At 41.2% G+C, this 23,963-nt stretch overlaps 3 protein-coding genes across 3 annotated transcripts; 1 reads left to right on the top strand and 2 right to left on the bottom strand.

Moving 5' to 3' along the window:
* The first annotated feature begins 2,432 nt into the window (after positions 1 to 2,432).
* On the top strand, positions 2,433 to 5,803 carry LOC120770813. Its single transcript, XM_040098390.1, has 4 exons — positions 2,433 to 2,669; positions 3,998 to 4,979; positions 5,043 to 5,147; positions 5,215 to 5,803. Exons 1-4 carry the CDS (start codon positions 2,433 to 2,435, stop codon positions 5,766 to 5,768), a joined length of 1,878 nt encoding a protein of 625 aa, XP_039954324.1. The 3' UTR covers positions 5,769 to 5,803.
* A 7,676-nt stretch (positions 5,804 to 13,479) lies between these two features.
* Positions 13,480 to 15,097, bottom strand: LOC120772608 (venom serine protease). Its single transcript, XM_040101323.1, has 5 exons — positions 14,837 to 15,097; positions 14,423 to 14,756; positions 14,263 to 14,361; positions 13,934 to 14,102; positions 13,480 to 13,879 (listed from the first exon to the last, which is right to left on the bottom strand). Exons 1-5 carry the CDS (start codon positions 15,095 to 15,097, stop codon positions 13,480 to 13,482), a joined length of 1,263 nt encoding a protein of 420 aa, XP_039957257.1.
* Positions 15,098 to 15,251: 154 nt separating this feature from the next.
* LOC120772607 (venom serine protease) lies at positions 15,252 to 19,467 on the bottom strand. Its single transcript, XM_040101322.1, has 6 exons — positions 18,782 to 19,467; positions 16,554 to 16,777; positions 16,162 to 16,483; positions 16,001 to 16,099; positions 15,779 to 15,938; positions 15,252 to 15,714 (listed from the first exon to the last, which is right to left on the bottom strand). The coding sequence occupies exons 1-6, from the start codon at positions 18,795 to 18,797 to the stop codon at positions 15,333 to 15,335; spliced, it is 1,203 nt and encodes a 400-aa protein (XP_039957256.1). The 5' UTR covers positions 18,798 to 19,467; the 3' UTR covers positions 15,252 to 15,332.
* Between the last annotated feature and the right edge of the window lie 4,496 nt (positions 19,468 to 23,963).

Genomic DNA, 23,963 nt, shown 5'->3' with positions numbered 1-23,963 from the left:
ATGTGTGTGTGTGTGTGTGTGAGCGCAAAGCCAATGTTTGGTACTTAGTGCAGGAGCAAGCATTATGAGAAAAAAGCTGTGGACAATATCCAATTAAGAAAAATAACAAAGGGAGTGGGTATTCATTTAAGTTAGCATTTTCATTTGCGCTGCCAAATATTTGTAACGTGAAGGCAGTAAACTAAAGCAAATAACTGTACATTTTTTAATTGTTTAAATTACACAAATTTTATGAGAAAAATTTTATGTTTTTTTTCTACATAAATTACTAAATTGTTATCTAACCTCATCAACGCAAGAATTGCCAACTCTCCTGTTTCAAGTTGATAACAAAAAACAGTTAATAACGGTAACGGTTAAAGTTTGCTCTAAAGATTTTTAACATTAATTTTTCACTTCGTAATCGATCAGCCTTGACTCTTTGCCACAGCGCTCGCTGAAAGGTCAATCATATCACTTTCGTTGGACACCATTAAGTGCGAAGTGACAAAGCGCTGCAATAACTGCACAAAAGCGCATGGTAGATAAATCAAAGCGCCAAAATAAAAATAATGATGCCCCGACTGAAAAGTATTTGATTGCGACACAAGGCTTAGGTCCGAAATACCGCACAATGCTGCCTGGACATGACGCATCTGCAACAAGTCTGCATATACATATGTACATATATGGTATATATCCGCAAAGATGCAAATCTGCGTTTTTCCACGAATTTGTGTGGATTTCAACCCTGGCTAAGCCCTTTTCCCGTGTGCTTTTTCTTATTTCCAATTTTTTCTATGAAACCAAACACCAATTGGCGAATTTAAGCGCCCGCTCTCTGAAATTTTCAAATTTGTTCACAAATAGTACATGCATTAGAGCGGGTCGATTTGCAGGAAGCCAAAAAATCGAAACAACCATTTATGCGGAAAATGTTCACCGATCATTTTGAACAACTTTGCCTAAGAGACTATGGGTCTCAAACTGGTTTCGAGCCAGTTTTGAAGCCGAAACTTTTAAGGGAGTATAAAATTTTTTCGTAATTTTTTGAGATATCCCAATGAAATTTAATACGTACTTGCTATTGATCATTTTTCGGGTTCGGCAAGGTTGAACAACTGTTTCTCATTTCCCTCACACAGCCGATTATTCTCGAAACCGAGTTTAGACCCATCGTCTCTTGGGTAAAGTTGTTCAGAATGATCCGTAGAACATTTCTCACATACGCGATTTTATAGTAAAAAATCGACCCGCTCTAATATGCATACATATCATGTTGTATATCATATATGTATATTCATACCTAAAGGCTTATTTTTCAAATTATTGCGCAAATTGTGATTTGAAACCAGAAAAATGAATTCTTACCATGCAATTCAAAAATTGAAAATAACAAAAGAAAGAAGATGACGATCGCTACTCCAAGGAAAAGTCAAGCTCTCTAAAATATTTCTGACTTGGCAAAATCTTTAACGAAACCACCACGGACAACTAAGCCAGCCTGAAATCTCGAAACCTTCAATTTTTTCGCTCTGATAAGACAACTTGCACTTTCTTTGCCAACAATCAGGCGGCGCACTCAAAGTTAAACGAGTGTGTACGTATGACTTAGCTGAAGAATTGTCTTTGGGTCAAGCGTACATTGACTCTTATCTTAACAACAACACATTTGCGTCGTATGAGACAGGTTGTGATCGTGGTTACTTCGTGGCCTTTGGCCAAATGCGAACCAATAAATCTGCAATTATCGGCGGCACAGCTTCCGCGCCGGCAACGCGTATGACCCGCTTTTACATTTGTTTTCCATCTATCTTCCAAAGCCGTCGCCGAATGTGGGCGTTCTCTTGAAAGTCATCGTGCCGCTGCAAAGAATGAAAGAGAAAGCAAGTGACAATGCAAAAGATAAAACGAAACTAAGTGAATGCACGAAGACAGTGGGAATGCAAATCAGTGCCCGAAGACATTAACAACAGCTGATCATGCGGTTGGGCTCAGGGTAGCCACAAACTTGCGTTTTTGGTGCGAACAAATTATTGAAGAGTCAGCTTTCTGATGGCGACGCCAACTACAAATATTTTTTGAAGTGAAAGAAAGTGGGAAACGTGGAAATATACTTTTTCCTGCCGTTGTACTCTGCTTCGGCTCGAATTCGTTACTTCAAATATAAGTAACAACCAAAAGTATTGCAAAACTCCACAAAAGAAATTTCTTGCCTGGCAACTCTTTTCACATACAATCCGCTATTGAGCATAATGACTGGCGGTTTGTGTTAGAAATTTAGAGAAATCTTGATCAAAAAGAAGCAGTTTCAAATTTATTGATTGCCATGTTAAGCTCCACGCATGCGCAGTGGCTAAGCTCAGTTGCCGTAGATCAATCGTGCGTGTTAGATGTGTTTCACTTGGAAAAGACTTCAAGAAATTCTGTAAAGTTTTGATGTCGATTTTAAAATGTCTTCGAAATTCAAATTCGGTTTCTTTTTGATTCAATTTGTGAATATAATCGTTGCGGCGTTCGGTTTATTTGAGCAGTGCAACCATACGCTGGACTTAAAGGCCGGCCAAAAGATATTGATAAACTCACCTTTATATCCAAATGCATATCCGGCTGGCACTTCCTGCCGTTATACGCTAAGGGCGCCAACGGATCATCAATTGAACTTCGAGTGCGATATCGATATAAATATGGTAGGGGAAGATATTTGAATCAAACGGTTTTAAATATTAAGTGAGAGAAATTATAGAGACAGGGTTTGTCCGGAAAGTAATAGGACTGAGTCGATTCTTTAAATTCTTTAAAAACTTTCAAAATAGGCTCCTTCTGCGTCGATGCTGGCAGCGCTGCATCGATTTGATTTCTAAGCATTGACACCGTAACACCGAAGGCATTCTCTGGAATGGCCTTGAGAGCCGAGGTGCATGCTGCTTGGATCCCCTCTGCCGTCTCAAAATGCTTGTCTTTCATCGGCTTTTTCAGCCAAGGAAACAAAAACTGTCCAGGGGGCCACACCTGGGCTGTAGAGCGGCTGCGGAAGCGTTGGGATGCCGGCTTTAGTTAGGTAGCTGTTCTCAAGGAAGGCGGTGTAATCCGAGGACGTTGTCGTGGTGCGACTTCCCATCGGCTGCTATGTCTTGTCGGACCCGTTCGACCCTTCGTTTGATTCTCTTGAGGACTTCTACGTAAAACTTGGCGTTGACGGTTGGGACAGTCGCGGCAGAAGAAAATCAGTAATATTACTTTACGGACAAACCCTGTAATAATCAGCAAGCTGCTACCCACGCTGTGGAATTGTCAAAAGGAGAATTTGCGACTTTGTAACCCAGGCTTTGACATTAAGTAGAAGCCTCCATTATGTTCCAGACTTCGAAAGCGAAGTTTGGGTTTATGTCTAGCAGGAGCCGTGGCGCCTGGCACTGTTGTTGGAGCGCTGGTGGAGTTAATATTCATCACTTTTAAAGAGAGAATTTTAAAAAATAATTTTTTACTTAAAAAACTTCAATTCTTTTAACTAAAAATTTATAGCTGACAATAAAAGAGAAATATTTTTTCCAATTCTCTCAACTCAACGCGCAATTAGTTCCCTACGTTTTTTTTTAATAGAATTTGTGCTTTAAGCTCTTCAATGTTGATAATTGCTGTAGAAAAAATAATTTAATACTAGTCAGCGGAGAATGCAGTGCTCAGCCAAAGCCTTGGTGCCTCCTGTGTACGCCTTGCTTAGCGTTACTTTCCACTTGTCAGAGTAAGTCAACGCTTCGAGTGCTATAAGCTCCCTACGTTGACTGCCCGCGCACATTAACTATGAAAAAGCGAATTTTTTCCAAATTTTTGAGGATGGCACGCTCTTAAGCAGCAAGTTAAATATTTTTATAAAACTTTATTTACTTCTATAAAAACGAATTTTTTCGGCACACATTCACACACTCTCTCACTCGTCCATTTTTTTGCTCCTCTCCGCTTTCGCTTGGTTTATTTTCGCATGTTTGCATAGACATACGCTGCGTCCAACGTGCAGTTGAGTGAGCGTTGTTATGATGAGATTTTCTACTTCAACCGTGAAGGAAGCGAACTTTTATCCGGTTCGGAATATTTTTGTGGCCGCGGCAGTATGACGAGGAGGAGCTTCCTCAATCGCGCTGTGATCTCGTATATTTCCACGCGTCCGCCGCTCCGGCTGATGGGTATCGGTGTGAAAGGTGTCACAATTGCTGGCGTACAGATGGCCACAACGCCAACAACAGCAGCAACAACTGCAGGAGCCGCAGGAGTCAGTGCATTGAATAGTACAGCAACAACAGTGAACTTGTTCAATCCATCGAATGCGCAAAAAAATCAAAATAAAAACAAGAATAGGAACAAGCGTAAAAAGAAAAAGCCAAATGTCGCTAATGTCACTGGGCATCATGGCTTAACCACAACTCCCCGCCCATCAGTGTCAGCGGGCATTAACAACGCTTTCGCCTATTTGGCCACACTGCTCTCGAACAGCATAGAGACGAGCGTTTTTATAGCGCCATCCACCCAAAAGAACCACACAAATGCGAAACGCCAAAATCAGCGGCGCAAGGCGACGCAGCCAAAGCAGCAAGCGCTAATAACAGCAACCAACTCGGATCCGTTGTACCTCGCGCCGCTTCCACTCTACAAATTTGTTGGAAGGAATGGCTCTAACCCATTGCCGGCCGCTACAGCAACGGATCGAATATCGGAAGACTATCTCAGTGACCATCAGTTGACCCCCACACCGGAACCCTTGGAAGAACGTGATTACCGCATTTTATCAAATTCAGCAAATTATGATGGCTATCCGGATGGTGCGGGCAAGGGGCGCTTCTCTTGTTTGGTGGAAGCGGTTGAGTCACAGTGCGACTGCGGCTGGAGCACACATTCACTAAAGGTGGTTAGCGCGTCAGGTGTGGCTGGTCTGAATGAGTACTCCTCCATGGCCGGTGTATTAACGGTGAATTATGGCAAGATCTTCTGTGGTGCGGTGATAAGTGAGTATTTCTGCCGCGTCTCTCCTTAATGATTTTTATAAAATGTTGGTTCTACTCAAATAGTTCATCACCGGTTTCTGCTGTCTGCCGCCCATTGTTTTATATCTGCGGCCACAAGTCGTTCGGATTTGATAGAGGCGGTTGTCGGCGAACACGATTTCTCAACTGGTAAATAAGCTTGTATTAATTCTCAATACAACTTTGCTGCATTTCAACTTCTCCACTTGTTTTGCAGTGCTCGAATCGGTTTACACGCGTTACTACAAAATCGACACGATCATACTGCACGAACACTTCCGCGCCACAGCCGAACAGGTGCGCAATGATATCGCCCTCTTGCGCACAAGCCAAACGATCGAGTGGAACCGTGGCGTCGCGCCGGCATGCCTGCCCTTTCGTTCCATCACCGGCACTGATGGTGGGCGGAGGCCACCCGTGGCAGGACAGCGCGTGGAGACTGCAGGATGGGGCAGCATTTCGTTTGGTGGTCCGCAATCTACGCAGCTGCTCACAGCGCGACTGGATGTCATTACCGCCGAGGAGTGTCGTAGCTCATTGGGCGCGCTTCCAGTTGCCACTTTCTGCACCTACACGCCGGGCAGGGATACGTGTCAGTATGACTCGGGTGGTGGGCTTTATTTGCGCGAGGGTGGACGCCTCTTTGTGGTGGGCATTGTGAGTTATGGCTACGGTTGTGCAGCGCGGCAACCTTCGGTGAACACGAAAGTGGCCTCACACTTACGTTGGATTAAGGATAATACTGCGCCGTTGACATATTGCATCAAATAGGCGGCAATAACGCGGATATCATATTTTATATTTAAATGAAGCTATGGTTTATTGAAAATAAAGTAATTTATATATATGTATAAATATCGCAAGTGATGTTCTTTTAGTGCTACAATGACAGCGTGCGCCTAAATGTATGCCTTGGCTCGTTACTTGTTTGTTACTTTTTTAATGATTTCATTTAAATTAATTTCTATGAAGGTGAAAGCACTTCAAGCGAAGCACATGTGCATTTAAGCATCTCCTTTTCAGCACCCAATCAGCGTTTTCATGTCGTCATTTTGTCGCACAATAGCTACTCCATTGAGAAAGGTGTAATTTTTAACACTTACGCCTGAAGGGAAATCAATCGAAGGCATTTAACGCTTGAAAACGTTCGACAAATAAAAAATTTCTCATTTCTGTTCGTCACTCAGAACCGCCAGCTGCTCAAACCCAACTGCTTGTGCTCAGGTGCTCATTTAAACGGAAATGTTTACTAATTAGCGCCTGTGTGTAGGCAATACGACTTGGGGAGCACGATTACATGGATACCGCGGCTGCAATCGACGGCACTGACAGATTTACAATTAAATATTTTATGACGACACTCCCACACACGCTCCCATAACTCATCACTGCGAACATAAGCGCTGAGTTGGGGCGGCTGGGGTGCTTCGGTACCAATTCTGATGTGTCAATATCAAAACTCATGGAGGCAATTTTTTGCCGTGCTAGATTTGTGACGCTTTGTACCGCTTCTTTGGTATGCGCATTTGATATTTCACTTTGCCGATTTCTTTTCAAACACTGTTAAATAATTAAAACGCGAACGCATAACATATGAAGCATGCTTTTAGGCTTAGCGAGTGAAGAATGCATTCGAACGGGTTGATGGCGTGTGAGTGTGTAAGATAACGCGTTGTGAGTGAAGCGCTAGAGTGGCGAGTTCAACTGCTTTGTGTTCGGGAAGCTTGTGCTGCGCGAGTCTGCATGAATGCGTTCACATTTACGCTTTAAACTCGAAAAATGATTTGTATTTAATAAAAAATACCAAATCTAATATCAAGTGCGGTGGGCTGTGGAGAGGAGTTGGAGCAGAGATGCCTAACGATAGGTTCCTTAGCTTAAGCTGCGCTGGAATGAAGAAGCATGAGGTTTGTTGAGTGCAGTTATTGTTTAAAGGCAGCATATTTTTAAGCGCTTGCAGTGTATTTAGTTAAGCCATTAACCGATTGTGGACTAAAATGGATTTCTCCAAGTTTACCATGAATAAAAAACGCGTCCACCAAAAAGGTATAAAATGGCCAGAGTAAAAGAAAGCAGCTTTACCAATTATCCATGAGCCACTTTGGCCGATAACCGCGCTCTTTTTGAGCGATCTTTTGATTAGAAAATCGTTCCTAAGGCGCTGTGGTGGCATGGCGCTTTGGAATATTGCGCACTAATTGCAAAACAACCGCGCTTCAAGTGCACACCGTGAAAACTGGGCACACCAACAGCCACCAACGCAAACATGAATGAGTCTGCAGCACATTGCAATTTCCAATTATTAAGGAAAGCGAAAAAGGAGCAGCTCAAACAGCGCCTAAATGCATGCTACAAATTCGTGCATTGCCTTTTTATGTATGTGGCGCAACGGCTATGCATTTACACGGTTGCATTAAGGCAGCCAGTGCAGCCGCGCCGTGCCGCGCCGTTCGATGGGCGCAGCGCAGCCAAGTGGCGTGCGGTCTGAGTGCGCTTAGTTGCGCTTTCTAAGCATTAATTTGGCGTTTTAGTTGCGCTTTTGTTAGTTGGATTTAGTGTTTTTTTTGTGCTGACGCCTAAATATATGCTTTCAATAGCGGTATTTTTATTTCGCTCTTTATTTCTTCGTTAGGCGCTTAGCATCGCTCGGCAGACAGGTATTTGCCTAATTCTTTTTCATTCTAATTTTCGTTAGATTTCGCAGTTGCCTTTTATATTTTTTTGCTTGCAAAGGATTTTTATATAACGCTTTTGCGCCTAAATGCATGCAAAGTATGCCAACTAACGCTTGCCTATTCATTAGCGTTGCCACAGTGCAACACAAAACCAATTTAGTATGCCATACACTCACACCTACACACAAACACATTCACATACGTGGGGTGCATCATCGCATTCTGTGTGCGTGTGTGTGTTTGTGTGCGCATGCAACGTGATTGCGAAAAACGACGAATGCGAAATTATCGTAAAAATACTAAGTGCAGTTACACTCGCTTGCACATGACTAAGTAAAGAGCGCGCTCGCATTGATGCAGATGAGCTTTGGCGGAGGCGCAGAAATTAGAAACGAAATTGGATTGGTGGCTTGCTGTGAAACTCGTCGTTGGCTCCGCTGATTGGTAGGGTGTGTGGGGGCGGCTTGTTGCAGTCACTTTGCCGTTTCACGTCCAAACCGTTGGTTATTTGAAACTATGGCCTATGCGCCCAACGGCTCAGCCAGATAGTCAGCGTAAAAAAAACGTTGCCTCTACTCGAAATCCCTTTAAAAAGTACCCAAGAAATTTGAATTTAATCGTTAAAAAGTGAAGGTTTTAATTCTGTTGAACGACTTTTGGGCGAGAGCCAGCCAAATTACCTGGTCTTCAAGGCTTTTTCGTTTGAACCTGCCTTTTGAAAAGCGTTTGTAGATTTATTGGATAATTTAGGAAAGGTCTTAGCGAAAGGTGAGTTTTGAATTAAATTTTTTTTTTCATGCATGGATGTTACAACCATATAATCTTTTCAATGTCAAACGCAGGGATCAGGGTTTAGAGTTCCAAGACCTGCCAAGAATCTTGGCCCATTGAAAAGAGTCCCGGCCGGTTGAATTTCTATACTTTTCCAGATATTATATGAATCATTCTCTGACAGCGACGATATTTTCTGCTCATCTGATATTTCCTGGGTCGCTTTGTGTCTAGTAATTAAATAGGTTTACGTCGATTTCAAAGATACTTTCGACATCACGAAAAGGAGCTGCCTTTATGCCGCGATGTCTGAAATTGGTATCCCCGAAAAACTAATACGGCTGTGTAAACTGTCGTTGAGCAACACCAAAAGCTGCGTTAGGATCGGAAAGGATCTTTCCGGGCCGTTCGATACCAAACGAGGTTTCAGGCAAGGTGACTCCCTTTCGTGTGACCTTTTCAACCTACTTTTGGAGAAAATAATAATACGGCGAATATCATTCGATGGAACGATGAGTTGTATGAGATATACGATGACATTGACATAGTTCATCGAATTAAAAGACAGCCGTCGTACGTATGGACGAAAACACTCTAGCTTTGAAAGTATTCGACGCAATACCCGCCGGGGGAAGCAGAGGAAGGTGAAGACCTTCACCCCGTTGGAGGGACCAGGTGAAGAAGAGCTTGGCTTCGTTTTCTTTTGACAGAGTTCTAACGGATATTAAACCAAATTTCGTTGACAATACAATATTGAATTTAAATCCTTGAAACCGTGAACATATAGTCTCAAAGTAAACTCTTCATTTACGGCTTTTGCGACACTTACCTAATTAGGCATTAGAGGGAAGAAACTGTGCGGGGTATCGTAGCGATGCATTTCCAAAAGCCATGAATGGGCGTCTAACGGCCGACGAGCGAAAAAAAGAGAGACAGACGAGTCTCGACGATCGGCAAAAGCAATGGGATGTGGAAGAAAAGTAAATTAAGTTGAACATATAGATTCATTAAGAACGTACCGACCTAGATTGGGAGACAATACGTGGAACAGACTTCTATTTACGCAGTTCTTATCGGACCATGGCTATTCCAGGGAGTACCTCAAACAAGATGTTCCTTCTGCAGAAGTGCCAAAGATAGCGAAGATCACATCTTTTTCTCCCGGTGTATAGTAGAGAGAACTAACATAGATCGAATAATAAAGGAAAAGAAGACGCCGCACAACATTGTGAGTCATGTGCTGCAATTGAAGCACTTAGAATGAAAGAGCGGTAGTAAGGAAGCATAAGACATAGCTGAATAACTCTTCAGAAAGTGTGTGAAATGGCTTTTATGCTCAGCTTGGCTCTGCGAAGTTATGCTTAGCGCGGTTTCGTAGGTCCAAATGCAAGCCACATCAGCCGGAGTTAAAGGTTAGTCGTAGGTGTACTGTTTCGCAAGTCCAGCATAGTTAGATAACACTAACTGGGCGTGGTCCTACATGAGGTGCATTCTTAGCGGATGATATGAGTCGTGCATGCTGTTAGTCTAACTTGGTAGATCCCTCCTTTGGATACAAATAAAAACAAAAAAAAAGACTTAATTAGGCACTTGCCTATTAACCCTCCCACGACAACATAATTAACCCTTGACAGCAACTTGGCAGCGACTGCAACACACGACATCAAAGGTTAAAGAGCAAAACAACTAATTGCCACTTAAACTCCAGCGGCGAGGCGAAAGCCATTTAAGGACCTGACCACTTTTACTTTAGCTTGAACGTGAACTTGAAATCTCATGCAAATAATTTAGCGACAATTAAGCGGCAAATTTGCACAGAAAATATAGTAATTATGGAAATGACAAAGAAAAAATGTGAAAAATTGAAAAGCGTAATAAAATGTAGAGAGCACTCGCGCTAATACGCGCGCGGGACATCAAAGCGTATACGTAACATGAATGCGGATGTGTGTATGCGTGTGCTGGTATTTGCGCTTGTAGTGGTTAGCTGCCGTGCTGAAAGCGCACGAAATGCAAAAGTGCAGTTTAATTGTGGCTGAAGTTGTAACTCTGCAACAGGCAAGTGAGAGATGAAGCCGCGCATAACAACAATAACAACAAGTGAAAGGAAAATTATGTAAAAACGCTAAAAATCATTTGAGACACAAAGCAGCAAGCACACCGCCGAACCGTAACATATTTATGCGCCACCAACAACAAAAACACACACTCATACATGCATTGCCACTAATGAAGAAGCTCATGAAGCACGGACGTCTAACAATTGCATAGTTAAAATATCAAAAATTAACTTAGCAGCCGCGATGGCAATGAGAAGTGGCGCCTCCGCACATAATGCTCGTTAAAATCGTTGTAGTTGTAGTTGTGATTGTTTGCTAGTTAATTGCATAGAAGCATTAAAGGATAAACAGACGAGCGCCTGGGAAAAAAGCGCGAGGCTGCTGTGGACCAAGCGGCACGCAGGAGAAGGCGGATGGATGACCAAAGGCCGCTGCTTGCTGTCGTATTTATTTTTGTTGCACTTATTTTATTATTTTTGTGTGCTTTTATTTAATAACGAAAAAATGCAAATATAAATAAAAACAAATTTGCCGAGCGCACGCGAAACGGGGTCAGCGGCGGGCTGAGGCATTGAAGTGCACACGGCTGGTGGTAGGCGGCAGGCGGTGTGGGTGTGTTGTTGTTGGTGGTGTGGTTGTGCGCCACTTCAATTTTGCTGCCACTCGGCGCAGCGCAGAGCACTCGGCGCTGGGTAGCCCACTTGAATTAACCCTTTTTTGTCTTTTGCTTTCTGCTTTCTGCCCTCTGCCCTCTGCCTCCTGCCATTTACATTCTGTCTTTTGCCAACGCCGTTTTGTTTCTTTATTCGTACTTGCCACATTACCACTTTTTATTGTGTTTGCTTCATTATTGCTGTTGTTGTTGTTGCTGCTGTTGCAGTGATTGCGGGTGCTGCTCTGCATCGTGCTTTTGTGAGTGTGTGCGTTTGTGTGCGCGTTTCTTAACGTTTTTTCTATGCCGCACTTTTTTCCTTTAGCCACTTGCGCCTGAAGTGACTATGTTGCAACATTGTTGTGTGTGTCCTTTAAATACAACTTTGCTTTGTTTTTGTTATTTCTTTTGCTTTGTATGCTGGCAATCTGACTGATGCGGATGTGGATGTGGATGCTGACGCTGATGCCGCTCCCGGCAGCTTTGAGGAAGTGCTCGCCGTTGCAGCTGAAGCACCGAGTGGCTGACTGACGCTTGTGCCGGTGTGCTGCAGCGGCCGAGCGAGCGTCTGTCGGGCAGTCAAGTGTCCTTTTTGTTATATATTTTTATATTATTGCACTTAGATGTTGTTACTTGTTTGCTTTTGCTTTAGTTTTTGTTCTTGCGCTGCCCTAGTACGGCGACACAAATGAACTTAAGCGCTTTGTGTCAGCGTGTGGCACGGCGGCAGCGTTATTGTTGGAGCCAGGCAGGAAGAACGTTGACAATAACAATTATGAAGAATTACTTAAGTGCACTCGACCACATTTGTTCGCAATAATCACAAGTGGAAGCGACTCAGAACTGCATTACAAACGAGCTGCTAGCAAAGTGTGTTGTGGAGCAAGCTTAAGAGAAGAGGAGCAGCGGAAAGGTGCGGTAGAATTAGTAATCAAAGTTTAAAAAATATTACAGCAGATAAGAACTAAAGATTTGCACACCTGCTTCAGTTTATGTAATGATTTTTTCGCTTTGCAAGGTTGCTGCATATAAAAATGGATTGGATGGATCCTGCCAAACTGATCAGTTCATCTGCTAAAACTCTAAGATGTTAATGATCGTTTGAGATCTCTGAAAAATGCTGCAAATGGATCTCTATTCTCAGCTAGAATAATCAGTTCATCTGCTGGGGCTCTTAGATGTTTATGATCGTTTGAGATCACTAAAAAATGTTACAAATGAATTTAAAAGGTTTTAATCTCGGCTAGAACCCTGCCAAATTGATCATCTGCTGACGCTCTAAGTTGTTTATGATCGTTTGAGATCACTGAAAGATTATGCAAATGGAACTGAAGGGTTTCAATCTCGGCTACATAGATCGTTTAAGATCACAGAAAAATGCTGCAAATGGATCTGTAAGGCTTAAATCCCGACTAAGTGGCACAGTTTGGGAGCTCCATATATTCACGTATTTTTCGTATATTCATTTTCATAAAGTTTCACTTAAAAACTGATTTTTGCTTTATAAACTTTAAGATTGGGGTATACACACATATATACACACAGTTCAGTTACTGCCATTGAATTTTCAGCCGCAGTCTTTAAAGCAAGACGAGAGGCCTAAATTTTCTTAGCAAGCAGCGAATGTGTGTGTTGCTTTTGCAAAGTGCTTGCTTTAACGGTGTTTGTCCTTAAACTATAAAACAGTTGTGGCTGCAATGTAGAGCAGCGGCTGTGGTGGCGGCAAGAAAGAGACCATTTTAATTTAAATGCAAATTCAGTCTTTTGTCATCGTAATCATCAAGCAGAACAACTGCAGTAAGGAGTCTCCGAATAGCCAATAACTATTACATGAAGACATGAGAGATGAGATTCACACAGACTATAGAAATGTCAGGTCTTGCATATGTATGTGCATTTGTAAGACCACATGGCAATAATAAATTTATAAAATTTAGTAGAATTCGGCAATTTTTTACATAACATTACAGAGCTTTATGCATTTAAGAGAGCAGGAACATATTTAGATTTAGTGATGTCAGCACTGACAAATGACCTCTTTTCTACACTTGGCATGAGACATTTTTCCGGAAAAAATAACAACTGGGGCATGGGAATCGCGATCGATGTTAGGCTTCGCATAAAGCGCAAGAGTGTTAAGAAATCGGAGAAAAAATGTGACTCATGATTTCTCTCATACATATAAAATATGTCTAATACTCCAAGAGCCCAAACTCTCTTCCGAACTAATTTATCTTGAATACTTTCACTACTTCATTTCCTAAGCTTTTATTTCTCATCTCAGTTGTATAAATCTATGGTATTTGGTACTCCTGTACGTAAACCTAAGGCACACACACACCGCCAACATTTTGCAAATAATTCCAGATCCAGCGCAGATACGAAGTGATCCGTGTATTCACGCCCACCGCATAGCGCGAACCGCACGTGCCGCCATAGCTGATAACTCCGAGCGCATACATGCGTGACGGTTGAGAGAGCTGCTGCTGTTGCCGCAGTATGACCGGACCGCCGGAGTCATATTGACAGGAGTCCTGGCCCAAACCCCGGTAATCATGCGTGCAAATGTGCGCGGCGGTGATGGTGGTATTGAACTGGGTTTCGCAGGCGCTATTCTCGACAGTCATAAGCTCGACCTTTTGCAGCGTGTTCGACTTGGGACCGGCGAATGAAGTGGTGCCCCAGCCGGTCACATCTACAGTGCGGTAGGTGAATAAATCAGAGCTGAAATTTAGTTAAGTCAATGACTATATTACACGAGCAAATGTATCAACAAACGATTGCAGTAATGGCAGACAGATAGGTCCAACACCACGTGACCATTCGATGCGTGCGATCGTTATGAGTAAAGCCAAATCGTTGACAACACCGTTAGCTGTCGAGACATAATTCGGATGTATGATAATCTGCTGGATGCGATGTTGCATAGCAAAAATAGATTCGGTGTCTGAAAAGAGACGGAGGAAAGGCTCTGGTTATGCATTGTTACTTCAAGAGTAAAAGTAATGCGAGACAAAATCTAAAAATAGGCAAAGTTTAAGCAGGCGCTGCCGCTTTCTTTCTCTAATACGCAAAAATCCGTGTTATACGTGCTATATTTTACTCACTGCTGCTTAGGTCGTGATCTCCTACATAGGCGATGATCCTTCGTGCATCTGGCTGTACGTTTATACAATGCGCTGCCGTCATAATGTGACGATTACTAACTAAAGACGAAAATGCTTTTGAGCATCAAGCCTTTCAAACGCATTCAAATGTGCTACATACCGATACTGCCGCCACAGAAGATCTGTTGAGAGGAGCCGATGTCTCGTAAAGCCACCATAGAGGGATACTCGTGTTTGGTTGCTTCCTGTCCGTTAGTGATGCGCGTCTGTGTGGTCCAGCCGCAGTTGCAAGGTTGACGCTGTGCATATGCCTGGCAGAAGAAACGACCTTGCTGATTGGTACCCAGTGAGGACGAGTAATAACCCACGGTCATAGGACGAAAATACGAATTGCGCACTATATTCGTATTGGTGCAGTAGGTCTCACCCCCACGAAAGTCCAAATCACCATCACGTGATATGTAAAAGTACTCCGTGCCACATGCGTTTGGGTACTGGGTTTGGAAGTTTTGAAGAAATGTGAAATTTATAGAAATGAGCGCCTGGGAAGAATGCGGACACACAGCTCACTTACCACGTCGAAGATGCAGTTTAGCACAACCACATGCGCATAAGGCGCAATTAAACGAAATCTGCAATTCGTGCCTGGTCTGTAGGCGCCCGGATAATTCGGCGAAGTTATATTGAACACCTGCTGATTGGAAGGCAGATAATAGTCCTGCGTAATGCAACTCATTTGTGCTTTGACGGTAGCCAGCCGAGCCGCCAGGGCAAGCAATGCGAATACAAAACGCTGAAAATTAACTGATCCTCGCAAAAATACCAACGCCACCATCTCAAGACTTATTGTACACGACGACTGTAGCAAAAGTGTCAACGTATCTTAGCTGTAGAAAGCAGCTCCCCAAAAAAACTTCCATATACCCCAATTCCGCGGCTTATCTTGTGGTCTACAACCTCACGTCAAAATTAAAACCCATAAGTCTTAATTAAATAGCATTTCTTGTGTAAAGTTATGCATATAATATATATTTATTTACACAGTAATTGATATGGATATCTTAACAGTACTAACCCAGTGCTTTCACGCAGGTCGTGTAACCCGTTACTTGCTGAATCCAGTTCAAAAAGTAGGTTATACGCGTATTCACACCGGTTCCATACGGCTGACCGCAGGCCTGGCCAAAGCTAATGCAGCCAACGAGAAACATACGTGAACTGCGCCAGACCACCGGACCGCCCGAGTCATACTGACATGCATCACGGCCTTGGCCAGAGTAGTCCGTGGTGCAGATTTGAGAGGAATAAATTGGCACATTGTACCTTTCCTGACACACAGAATTCTCGACCACCATAAGATTAGCTTTCATTAGTGCATCTGTGGTCGGACCGGCAAAGCTTTCGGTTCCCCAACCGGCAACGTCCACGGTTTGGTAAGAGAAGGTCGATGAACTGAAGTAAAATTAAGTATTTCTGTAAGTATGGCTATATAAGCGGCTTAGTGGGATCAACTTACCCAGCTGGTGGAAGACAGATCGGTCCAACGCCGCGTTCCCATTCAATCAATACTTTGGTTACCAGCACACTGATGTCATTAACGGGCGGATCATCCGTGTAGCCTGGATGTATAGTTATACTTTGAATACCATAAGCTGCCGCATAACGGGACGTGTTCACTGAGGGAATGAAACAACAAGATAAAATAGAGACATGCGTTGTAAAATAAGGAAGTATTTACTGGTCGATATTTGTGTGAAGCCAACGTGCGCTATGATTTGAGAGGCGTCCGGTTGCATCTTAGCACAGTGAGCGGCGGTGATTATGTGGAAATGCGAGACTGAAGAGAAATAATCAAGCAATAAATCGGCAGAAGCAATAATTGCTGTTGAGAACACTCACTAATGGTGCCGCCACAAAAAATGTGCGTGCTAGATGCCAAATCTTGCAGCCCGACCATAAATGGGAACTCATTACTGCCGACTGCCTGCCCATTGGCGATTTTGGTGGACGTCGACCAACCACATTCGCATTGCTGCGGCCGTATCGTTAACGAACACTGGAATCTGCCTGTACTTCCATAGGAGGCGTACGCCAAAGTTAGCTTACGAAATAAGGAGACACGTGTAAATGTGCCTTGGCCGCAGAATTGTTCCGAATCGCGAAGTTGCGGATCGCCCTCGGTGCTCACATAAAAATATTCCGTTGTGCATTGACCGGCATTCTAAATGAAGTGGAAGAAAAATGAAAATCCCGTTTAGGTTTTGTATAGTAAATAAGCGAGTATTTCTTACACTAGGGAACTCGATGGTGCAATTGACTTCTATGGTATAGTCCACCGGTGCAATAATTTGATAGCGACAGGACGTCCATGAAGGATATGTTTTGGGGTAATACGGAGATTGCAAGTAGGTGGTGCCGGGGTTTATGTTAATTGTGTTATCGCAGCCCTCGAAGAGTGCTAAGACGCCGTAGTTGCCACTTAGCACAATAAGTAGCAAGATACTGCAGATCAGAACTGGAAAAGTGGCAAGTGTGAGTATTAAAAACTTAAAATACCTTGAACTTGGACAAAAATATGTTTTTGAGTTCAGCAAACTGCTCTTTGTGTTTATGGTTACCCTCCCGACTTATGATGGTAAATATGAGCCAACAGTACAGTACATGTATTTTTTGGGTTGCTAAAGTGTAAGAACAATCTTAAGCTGGTAAAATATTTACAAAACAAAGTTTATGCTTAACGAAAACAATAATACATATACATATATGTGAAAAGTAAAATAATAAGTGCATATATGGAGCCCTGGAGACACAAATGTGCGCTTATAACTGTTATTAAACGAAAGACCTGATACATCATATTTGTCGTTGGCTTTGGGGTAGGTAATCAAGACCAAGTCCAGCGATTATATTTACTTTAGAACCATGCAAATATTGGGTACTCGAAAAAGTCTTTTCGCATTTCTAATCAAACTTCAACTTACTTTTTTTAATTTATAATAAACTTTAATGAACTAAATATGTACAATTTTGGTCCATCACTTTTTGTCATTTTTCCACTAGAGACAGTATATAATTTTCACAGGCTTCTCTTGAAGCCAACTTTACTCCATTAAGGAAGTTCTGCATGGACCGAAATAAATGGTAGTCCGATGATGCAAGGTCAGGGCTATAGGGTGGATGCATCAATACTTCCCAGCCAAGTTTTCTCAGTCCTTCTTGTTGATCAGTTCTGGCCATTTTTTTCCGATTGCTCTCTTTAATACTATCAGTTGTTGGCAGTAAAATGTTGAATCAATCGTTCGACCAGGCTGGAGCATGGATGATTCCTTTCCAATCCCACCAAACACTCAGCATACAACCTTTCGAGGCGTCAATCCTGGCTTTCCGACCATTTGTTGAGCTTCACCACGTTTGGACCATGATATTTTTCGCACATTATTGTCGTAAGTATATGATCCAATTTTTGTCTTCTGTTACCATTCGCTTTAGAAACGGTTCGATTTAAATTCGTTTGAGCAAAGAATCGTAGATGTTAATTCGGTCCATTTAATTTTTCACAGACAATTCATGTGGTACCCAAACATCGAGCTTCTTTATGTAGCCAGCCTTTTTCAAATGGTTCTAAACCGTTTGGTGATGAATGATAAGTTCCTTAGCGATGCCATAGCTGCTTATGTGACGGTTCTGGTCAATCTTTTCCATATTTTTATCGATTTTTCCACCGATAAACTTCACAAATTTCATTGTTGGCTTACGTGGCATTCCTTTTTATACAAAAATTCCAAAATATAGCGAAGTCTTCATTATTTTCACTTAGTTTTGAACAGCTATAGCTTTTTTTCAACTTCCCCGAATTTAATTTTTTTTGGTTAAATGAACTATACGACTGCAACGATATCCATTGACAAAATACAAGAAGACTTTTTTGATTATCCAATATTAATAGAGGAAACCTAAAACGAGTGGTTCGGCCAGGAAGAAAGGTGGTCCAATGAACGTCGAAGGTACAGAAGATACTGTTCACAACTATTCCCTATACCAGTCGAAGTATTATCTAGCGTGTTTCTCTGATTTAGTCTCAGAAATGTAATTAGCGGAACTTGTGGAGGAACAGAATAAAAGGGCATATGTTTTGCTAAGGAAATCGATATGAAATTAGCTTTTTTAATAGAAATACTAAGCTGAGACAAAGGTTAGAAGAATATTATCTTAAGTACAATATTATCTTGATAAAAATGTTAAGAAAGTATTAAAAAATATTGGCCTGATTCTGTCTGAGCTTAGGTATAGTTTCGGAATAATAAATCGAAGAAAGTACCCTTAAATAAGCACTATTATGTTATGTTTCCAGCCACTTCCTACACTCAGTTTTGAATGCTCTTTTTGAAATGCTTTTGAAATGCTTTTCTAATACTTTTCACTTCTTTCTTATAGCTTAACCAGCCACATTAAGGACCCAGTGTGATTAAAGCGTAAGACTAAATAAGACTCATCTATAAGACACTATAGCTTCACTTACTTTTTTTGCGCGACATTTCACTCACTACCGTTACGCCGACAAGAAACAATAACGACTGATCGTCGCTGGGATCGTCGGGTTGATGAACGTCTAACTCCCCGTAACTAATACTGTTTTTAGATAAGTATTTCACTAAATCGCACAAAACACACACACGCGTATTTTTACTTGCGACAGATTCGACTGATAAAGACAACGCAGATAATTTGCAGATAATATAAGAGACAACAAGACAGCATTAAATATTATGCAAATACGATTGCGTTGAATTAAGCGGATAACTGAAACACTTGTTTTGGTGAAAAGTCAACACAAAAAACACAACAATTGAAGCATTAAAACTTTGTTGCCTCCGCTACTCGATACAGTTAAGCAAATATGTATTTTTTTACAGTTTTTTTGTGTTTTTTATTCTTCTTCTAGTTCACAAGAAAAAGTTGTCGCGCTTTAAACTTCCTGCTAATAATATGAGGCGTGTTCTTAATGGTCTGGCTTTCCGTATACTCGTTTGTTATCTTTTCCTTCCGCTATTTTCCGAGTCGAGTTCGCGGAACTGCTGAGGGCCTGTCAACAAGTGTCAGTGTCAGTGTCAGTGTCACTGCAACGCTATGGCAAGCGGTGCGAACTGATTGCGCTAAGCTCACGAAGTTCGACTCGCTTTCTACTGATAAATGAGTTGGTTGGGCCCTTAGCCAATCTACTTAAATGGGCCGAATTCAATTGGTTTTTAAATAGTCGGGCACGAACGCGAAATTCTAATTTAAATGACAATATTTTCCGCCACACACACGGACGGAACAAGGCGGGTGTGTGACCGGGTGGATTTGTACTAATTTTCGTGTTAATTTTTATGCATTTTCAAATACGCCTCGAGGCTTTTTGCATGTTACGTGATGTACCCCGACGATTTTTCATATTTTTATGGCTTTGTGTAATCAGTAATGTTAATTGTTGTTGCATATATGTATGTACATATGTATGCTTTTATTTGAACAAATGGCTTTAAACGCTTACCTTGCGCGGCTGACGGCCGGAAATTTGTTGATAAAAAAGAATTATGCAATGTATATGTATGCCTGCTTGTTAGTACATATGTTTGTCGAGTGTGCAGCGGCATGTTTTTGAACTTGAACGATTGCTTTGCGAACTCGCACACACACCCACAAGCGAAATGGGGGTATGTTGCTGCATTTTTGTTGCAATGTCATTACGAAAGAAAGTGCGCCGAAATGACACGATCGCTTTTATTGTTCATAAATAATTATTTGCCAATAATATTATGGAAATTATTAGCGAAAACCAGATGATCCATCAACTTGCGAGCCCTTTTCCGCAGCATTTTAGTCACCGCCTTTGAATTATGTGCCGTTAATTAGTTTTCTCTATTTATTCGTTCTTACATAATTTTCGAAACTGAAGCTTTAAGCTCTTATCACTTAATTGGGCGTAGGCAGAAATTATAAATAGTTGTTAATGGCTTTTTAAATGAGGGTACATTGTGTGCAATCACGGTTAGTATAGACGACAGTTAACGTTTCAGGTACAGGAAAGTTAACTACCTCAACTTTCTAGTGGGATTTTCAAATTACCTGTTGGCTACATATTATTACAGCCTTATCGCACAGCCAACTTGATTTAATACATTGATATTATAATTTTTTGCCTTTCGCACAGCCAGCTACTCAATTACCGAGAGGTTCGATTAACGATCAGCTGGTATACTTGTTGTGTTCTTCATTTTGTATTTTTGCAATGATTATAATTCATCAATTGATTGCTATTTTATCAATACACACAACCAAATCACAGCCTTGAGAACAACCCGCAGAGTTAAGCAAAACCAAATTCACAGCGTGGACAACAACCCGCAGAGCTGCATTCCAGTTTCAACTCAATTCGAATTCGATTAAGAATTAATGTAGTATAATAATAAGGGTTCAATTCTAAAGTGTTTGGGAAACAAGTCCTGTTACCGCTCTGAGAACTGCCCTCAAGCCTTTACAGATGCTAAAGCACTTCTAAATTTCATTCTCGAAAAGAAAAGTTCCAACTTTATAACTCGCTCGCTCCTTATTCTAATATGATCCAATGGTATTCTACACTTGATTATGTAATATTGGTGATCACATTGAGAATCTGCACACAGTTGCTTATCAGAAACACGTATCTTGAGATTCATAATTACTTAGAATTTAATATGGTTCAACTCACAAGTAAATGGTAAAGTGCGGCTATTAACAAATGAGTTTCTCTCTCGACGAGTTTTTCCATACGAGAATATAAATATACTTCATAAAAGGTTTATAGTCCATGGTTTGACAACAAACATTTCTATAGAACGCACATTTCGATTTATTTACGTATGTTTTTATAAACATATGTACAAACAACTAAATTTCTTTCAATGCCCTACTTTATTTCAAGAGAAAATCTGTTAATATTATAAAATAAAAATAAGTTCATGATCTTAAATCCATGCCTAATTAGGTAGCTGTGTCTATAATTTATTAGCATCACAAATCTTTCCAAAACTCTCTTGGTTTAAATGTGACTGAAAAGACAAAAATACGATAAAGAAATTAGAACAGTTGAGGATATCATCTGTTTTTCATGTTATAGACTTAGGCTTGATCTTTAAATAATCACTTGATCATTGTTCTTATAGCCTTATCAGTTTATCCGGATGGTTTCTTATTTCTCATATCTCTATACACACCTATAATAGTGGTACTTAGTCCAAAGACATAATAGTTAGCGGCGAGTGAAATGGCTGGCAACGAAAAAGTCATTGTAAAAATAAAAGCTACTATTAAAGAGCTATCTTCATTTACGGCATGTACTTTGGAAACCCTGGTGATGGATTTGACATCAGATCTTACAACCTTTTTAAGTACCATACCACATATACATATATTCATACGTATCTCACATAACTATGCCACCACTTATAGTGACATCAACAACCCTTAAGTTGTACACATGATGTAGGGATTTTGACTTTGCTAAATATGTCATCGAACTCACTAAAGGTCTTTGACCTAGGGAATGGTTGTTGACTTCGTTAAATGTAAACAATAGGGTCAGTGACTTCAGGTAGAGTTCTTGATCTCGCTAAATGTAAAGAAAGGAGTCAATTACCTGGAAAGGAGTAAATGTAAATAAAGGGGGTCATTAACCTCAGGGTTGTTGACCTTGCTAAAGGTAAACAAAAGGATCATTGTCCTCATCAGAAGTTATTGACCTTAAGAATGGTTATTGATCTTGCCTAAGGTGAACAAAAAGTTTATAGAGCTCATAATTGTGGACCTAGGTAAATATAAAAGAAGAAGTCAATGACCTCAACAAGGGTTGTAGATCCCGTTAAAGCAAGAAGCAAAGAGGTCTTTAACCTCAATGAGTAAGAAGGGGGTCAATGCAAACAAAGGTCAGTGACCTCATGAAGGGTTGTTGACTTCGCTAAATGTAAATATAAAGCATACAAAACTCGAAAATCAAGAACTGGACGCCTATGGATGAATTTGTACTGATTTGTACGATATCGTCACTAAATTATGTGCAACTTTTTGTGATCATAATGTGGTCTGATGATAAATTTGTGGCTCTTAACCTCCACGGTTCTTTAATAATCTTATTAAACATAAAACTTCAGTATATACTTTTAAATATATATTTCTGGAGTTTGTGGTCAAATTTGTTTAGGTTCTGTCAACATTTTATTTTTGGAATGTTATTAGAGACAAACTGGTCTGCAATGTTACCAAGTATTTGAACCATGTTTCTAATAATCTGTGAATGAAGTAGGAAACGTAAGCCCAGAGGGAGAATCCATATGAATTGGCTTTACAGAATGACTATGGAGAGGCCAACAAACGAGTAAGTGTGATAGTTGTCGAGCCGTTGATATGAGTTATCAAAATACCGTAACTGAGAGATGCCTAATAGTCTGGTAATTTTTTTTGAAATGTACCTGCTGTTCTTTGAAGACAATGCTATTTATAGTTCTTATTCCTGTGATCCTTTTCTTTTTGTTGTTTTCCTATTTGAGTATCGCGTTGAAATCTTAAGTGGAATTTGAGTTGGATTGATCGTGCTTTGGATAACACTGCAGCAGGGAGATGCAGATAGAGGGCTAATATCCTAGATAATGTATTTCATGCTTTCAGTTCTCATCTTCTTATAATTATGTCTTTAACCGAATTATATACAATATTTAACAAAATTTCCGAAAAAAGGCTTAATGAAAATATTTTGAGTAAAAAAAAAAACAAAACTACAAAGAAACTGTAGGAGATATGAGAGTAAAAAGGTATTAATCGCAAAATATGAAAAATTAGATCTTCGGTGATAAATTGTAGCTGTCAAGCTTTGGAAAATGAAATGCGTAAAGCGAACAAAAAATCGCCGAAGCACACATAAAAAGCAGACGAAGCATGAAAAAGTGAAGAGGAGTTAGAAATGAAAACCATAAATACATAATAAAGGCACAATACGAAATGCAAAAGCAATGCTGGAATGGCAAGCGAAGGCCCGATACATGCGTTCGGAGGCAAAATTGCGCCGCCTAAAAGTAGGCAACCATCAAGCGTACACACACACACAGCGTATATGCGCGAGTATAGGTATGTGTGCAATTACTGGCGGGTTTTTATAGCCGCACGCCACCGCCCCCGCCCGCCGCAGTCACAGCACTAATCACCATTTATGTAAGCATTTTTTCTGCGCCACTTTTAGTTGATTTCTTTTGCGCCGCGCTGCCGCTGTGTGTGTGTGCGCGTTCGTGGTTTTTAGTAGAAATTTTTAATTACCCTCCACTGATGCTAACGCCAGTGGCAACAACAACAACAACAGCTGCAACACCTACATTAGCCACGGCAAAGCTTCTAATACTAATGCACAAACGGGAGGCCAGTGGCTGGTGGTTGGGCTGGCTAGCTTGTTTCTAGTTGTTGCTGGTCACCACCAACGGTCATACACACACACCACTATTTTTTGCTTTGCATATTTTTCTCGCTACTTTGGCATTGTTGTTGGCGTGCTTGTTGCTTTTGTTGGCTTTGTGCTTATCAAACAGCCAGTCGGCCTGTTTGGGGATGTGCTTTTGCGGTTACGCCGCTCACACGCAACGCAATACACAGTCGCACCAACACACACATGCAACATTACGTGTACTTGCTGCAACGCG

The sequence above is a fragment of the Bactrocera tryoni genome, chromosome 3 (assembly GCF_016617805.1).
Source record: "Bactrocera tryoni isolate S06 chromosome 3, CSIRO_BtryS06_freeze2, whole genome shotgun sequence".
Taxonomy (NCBI): Eukaryota; Metazoa; Arthropoda; class Insecta; order Diptera; family Tephritidae; genus Bactrocera; species Bactrocera tryoni.
This window is presented reverse-complemented; position numbering and strand designations above follow the sequence as displayed.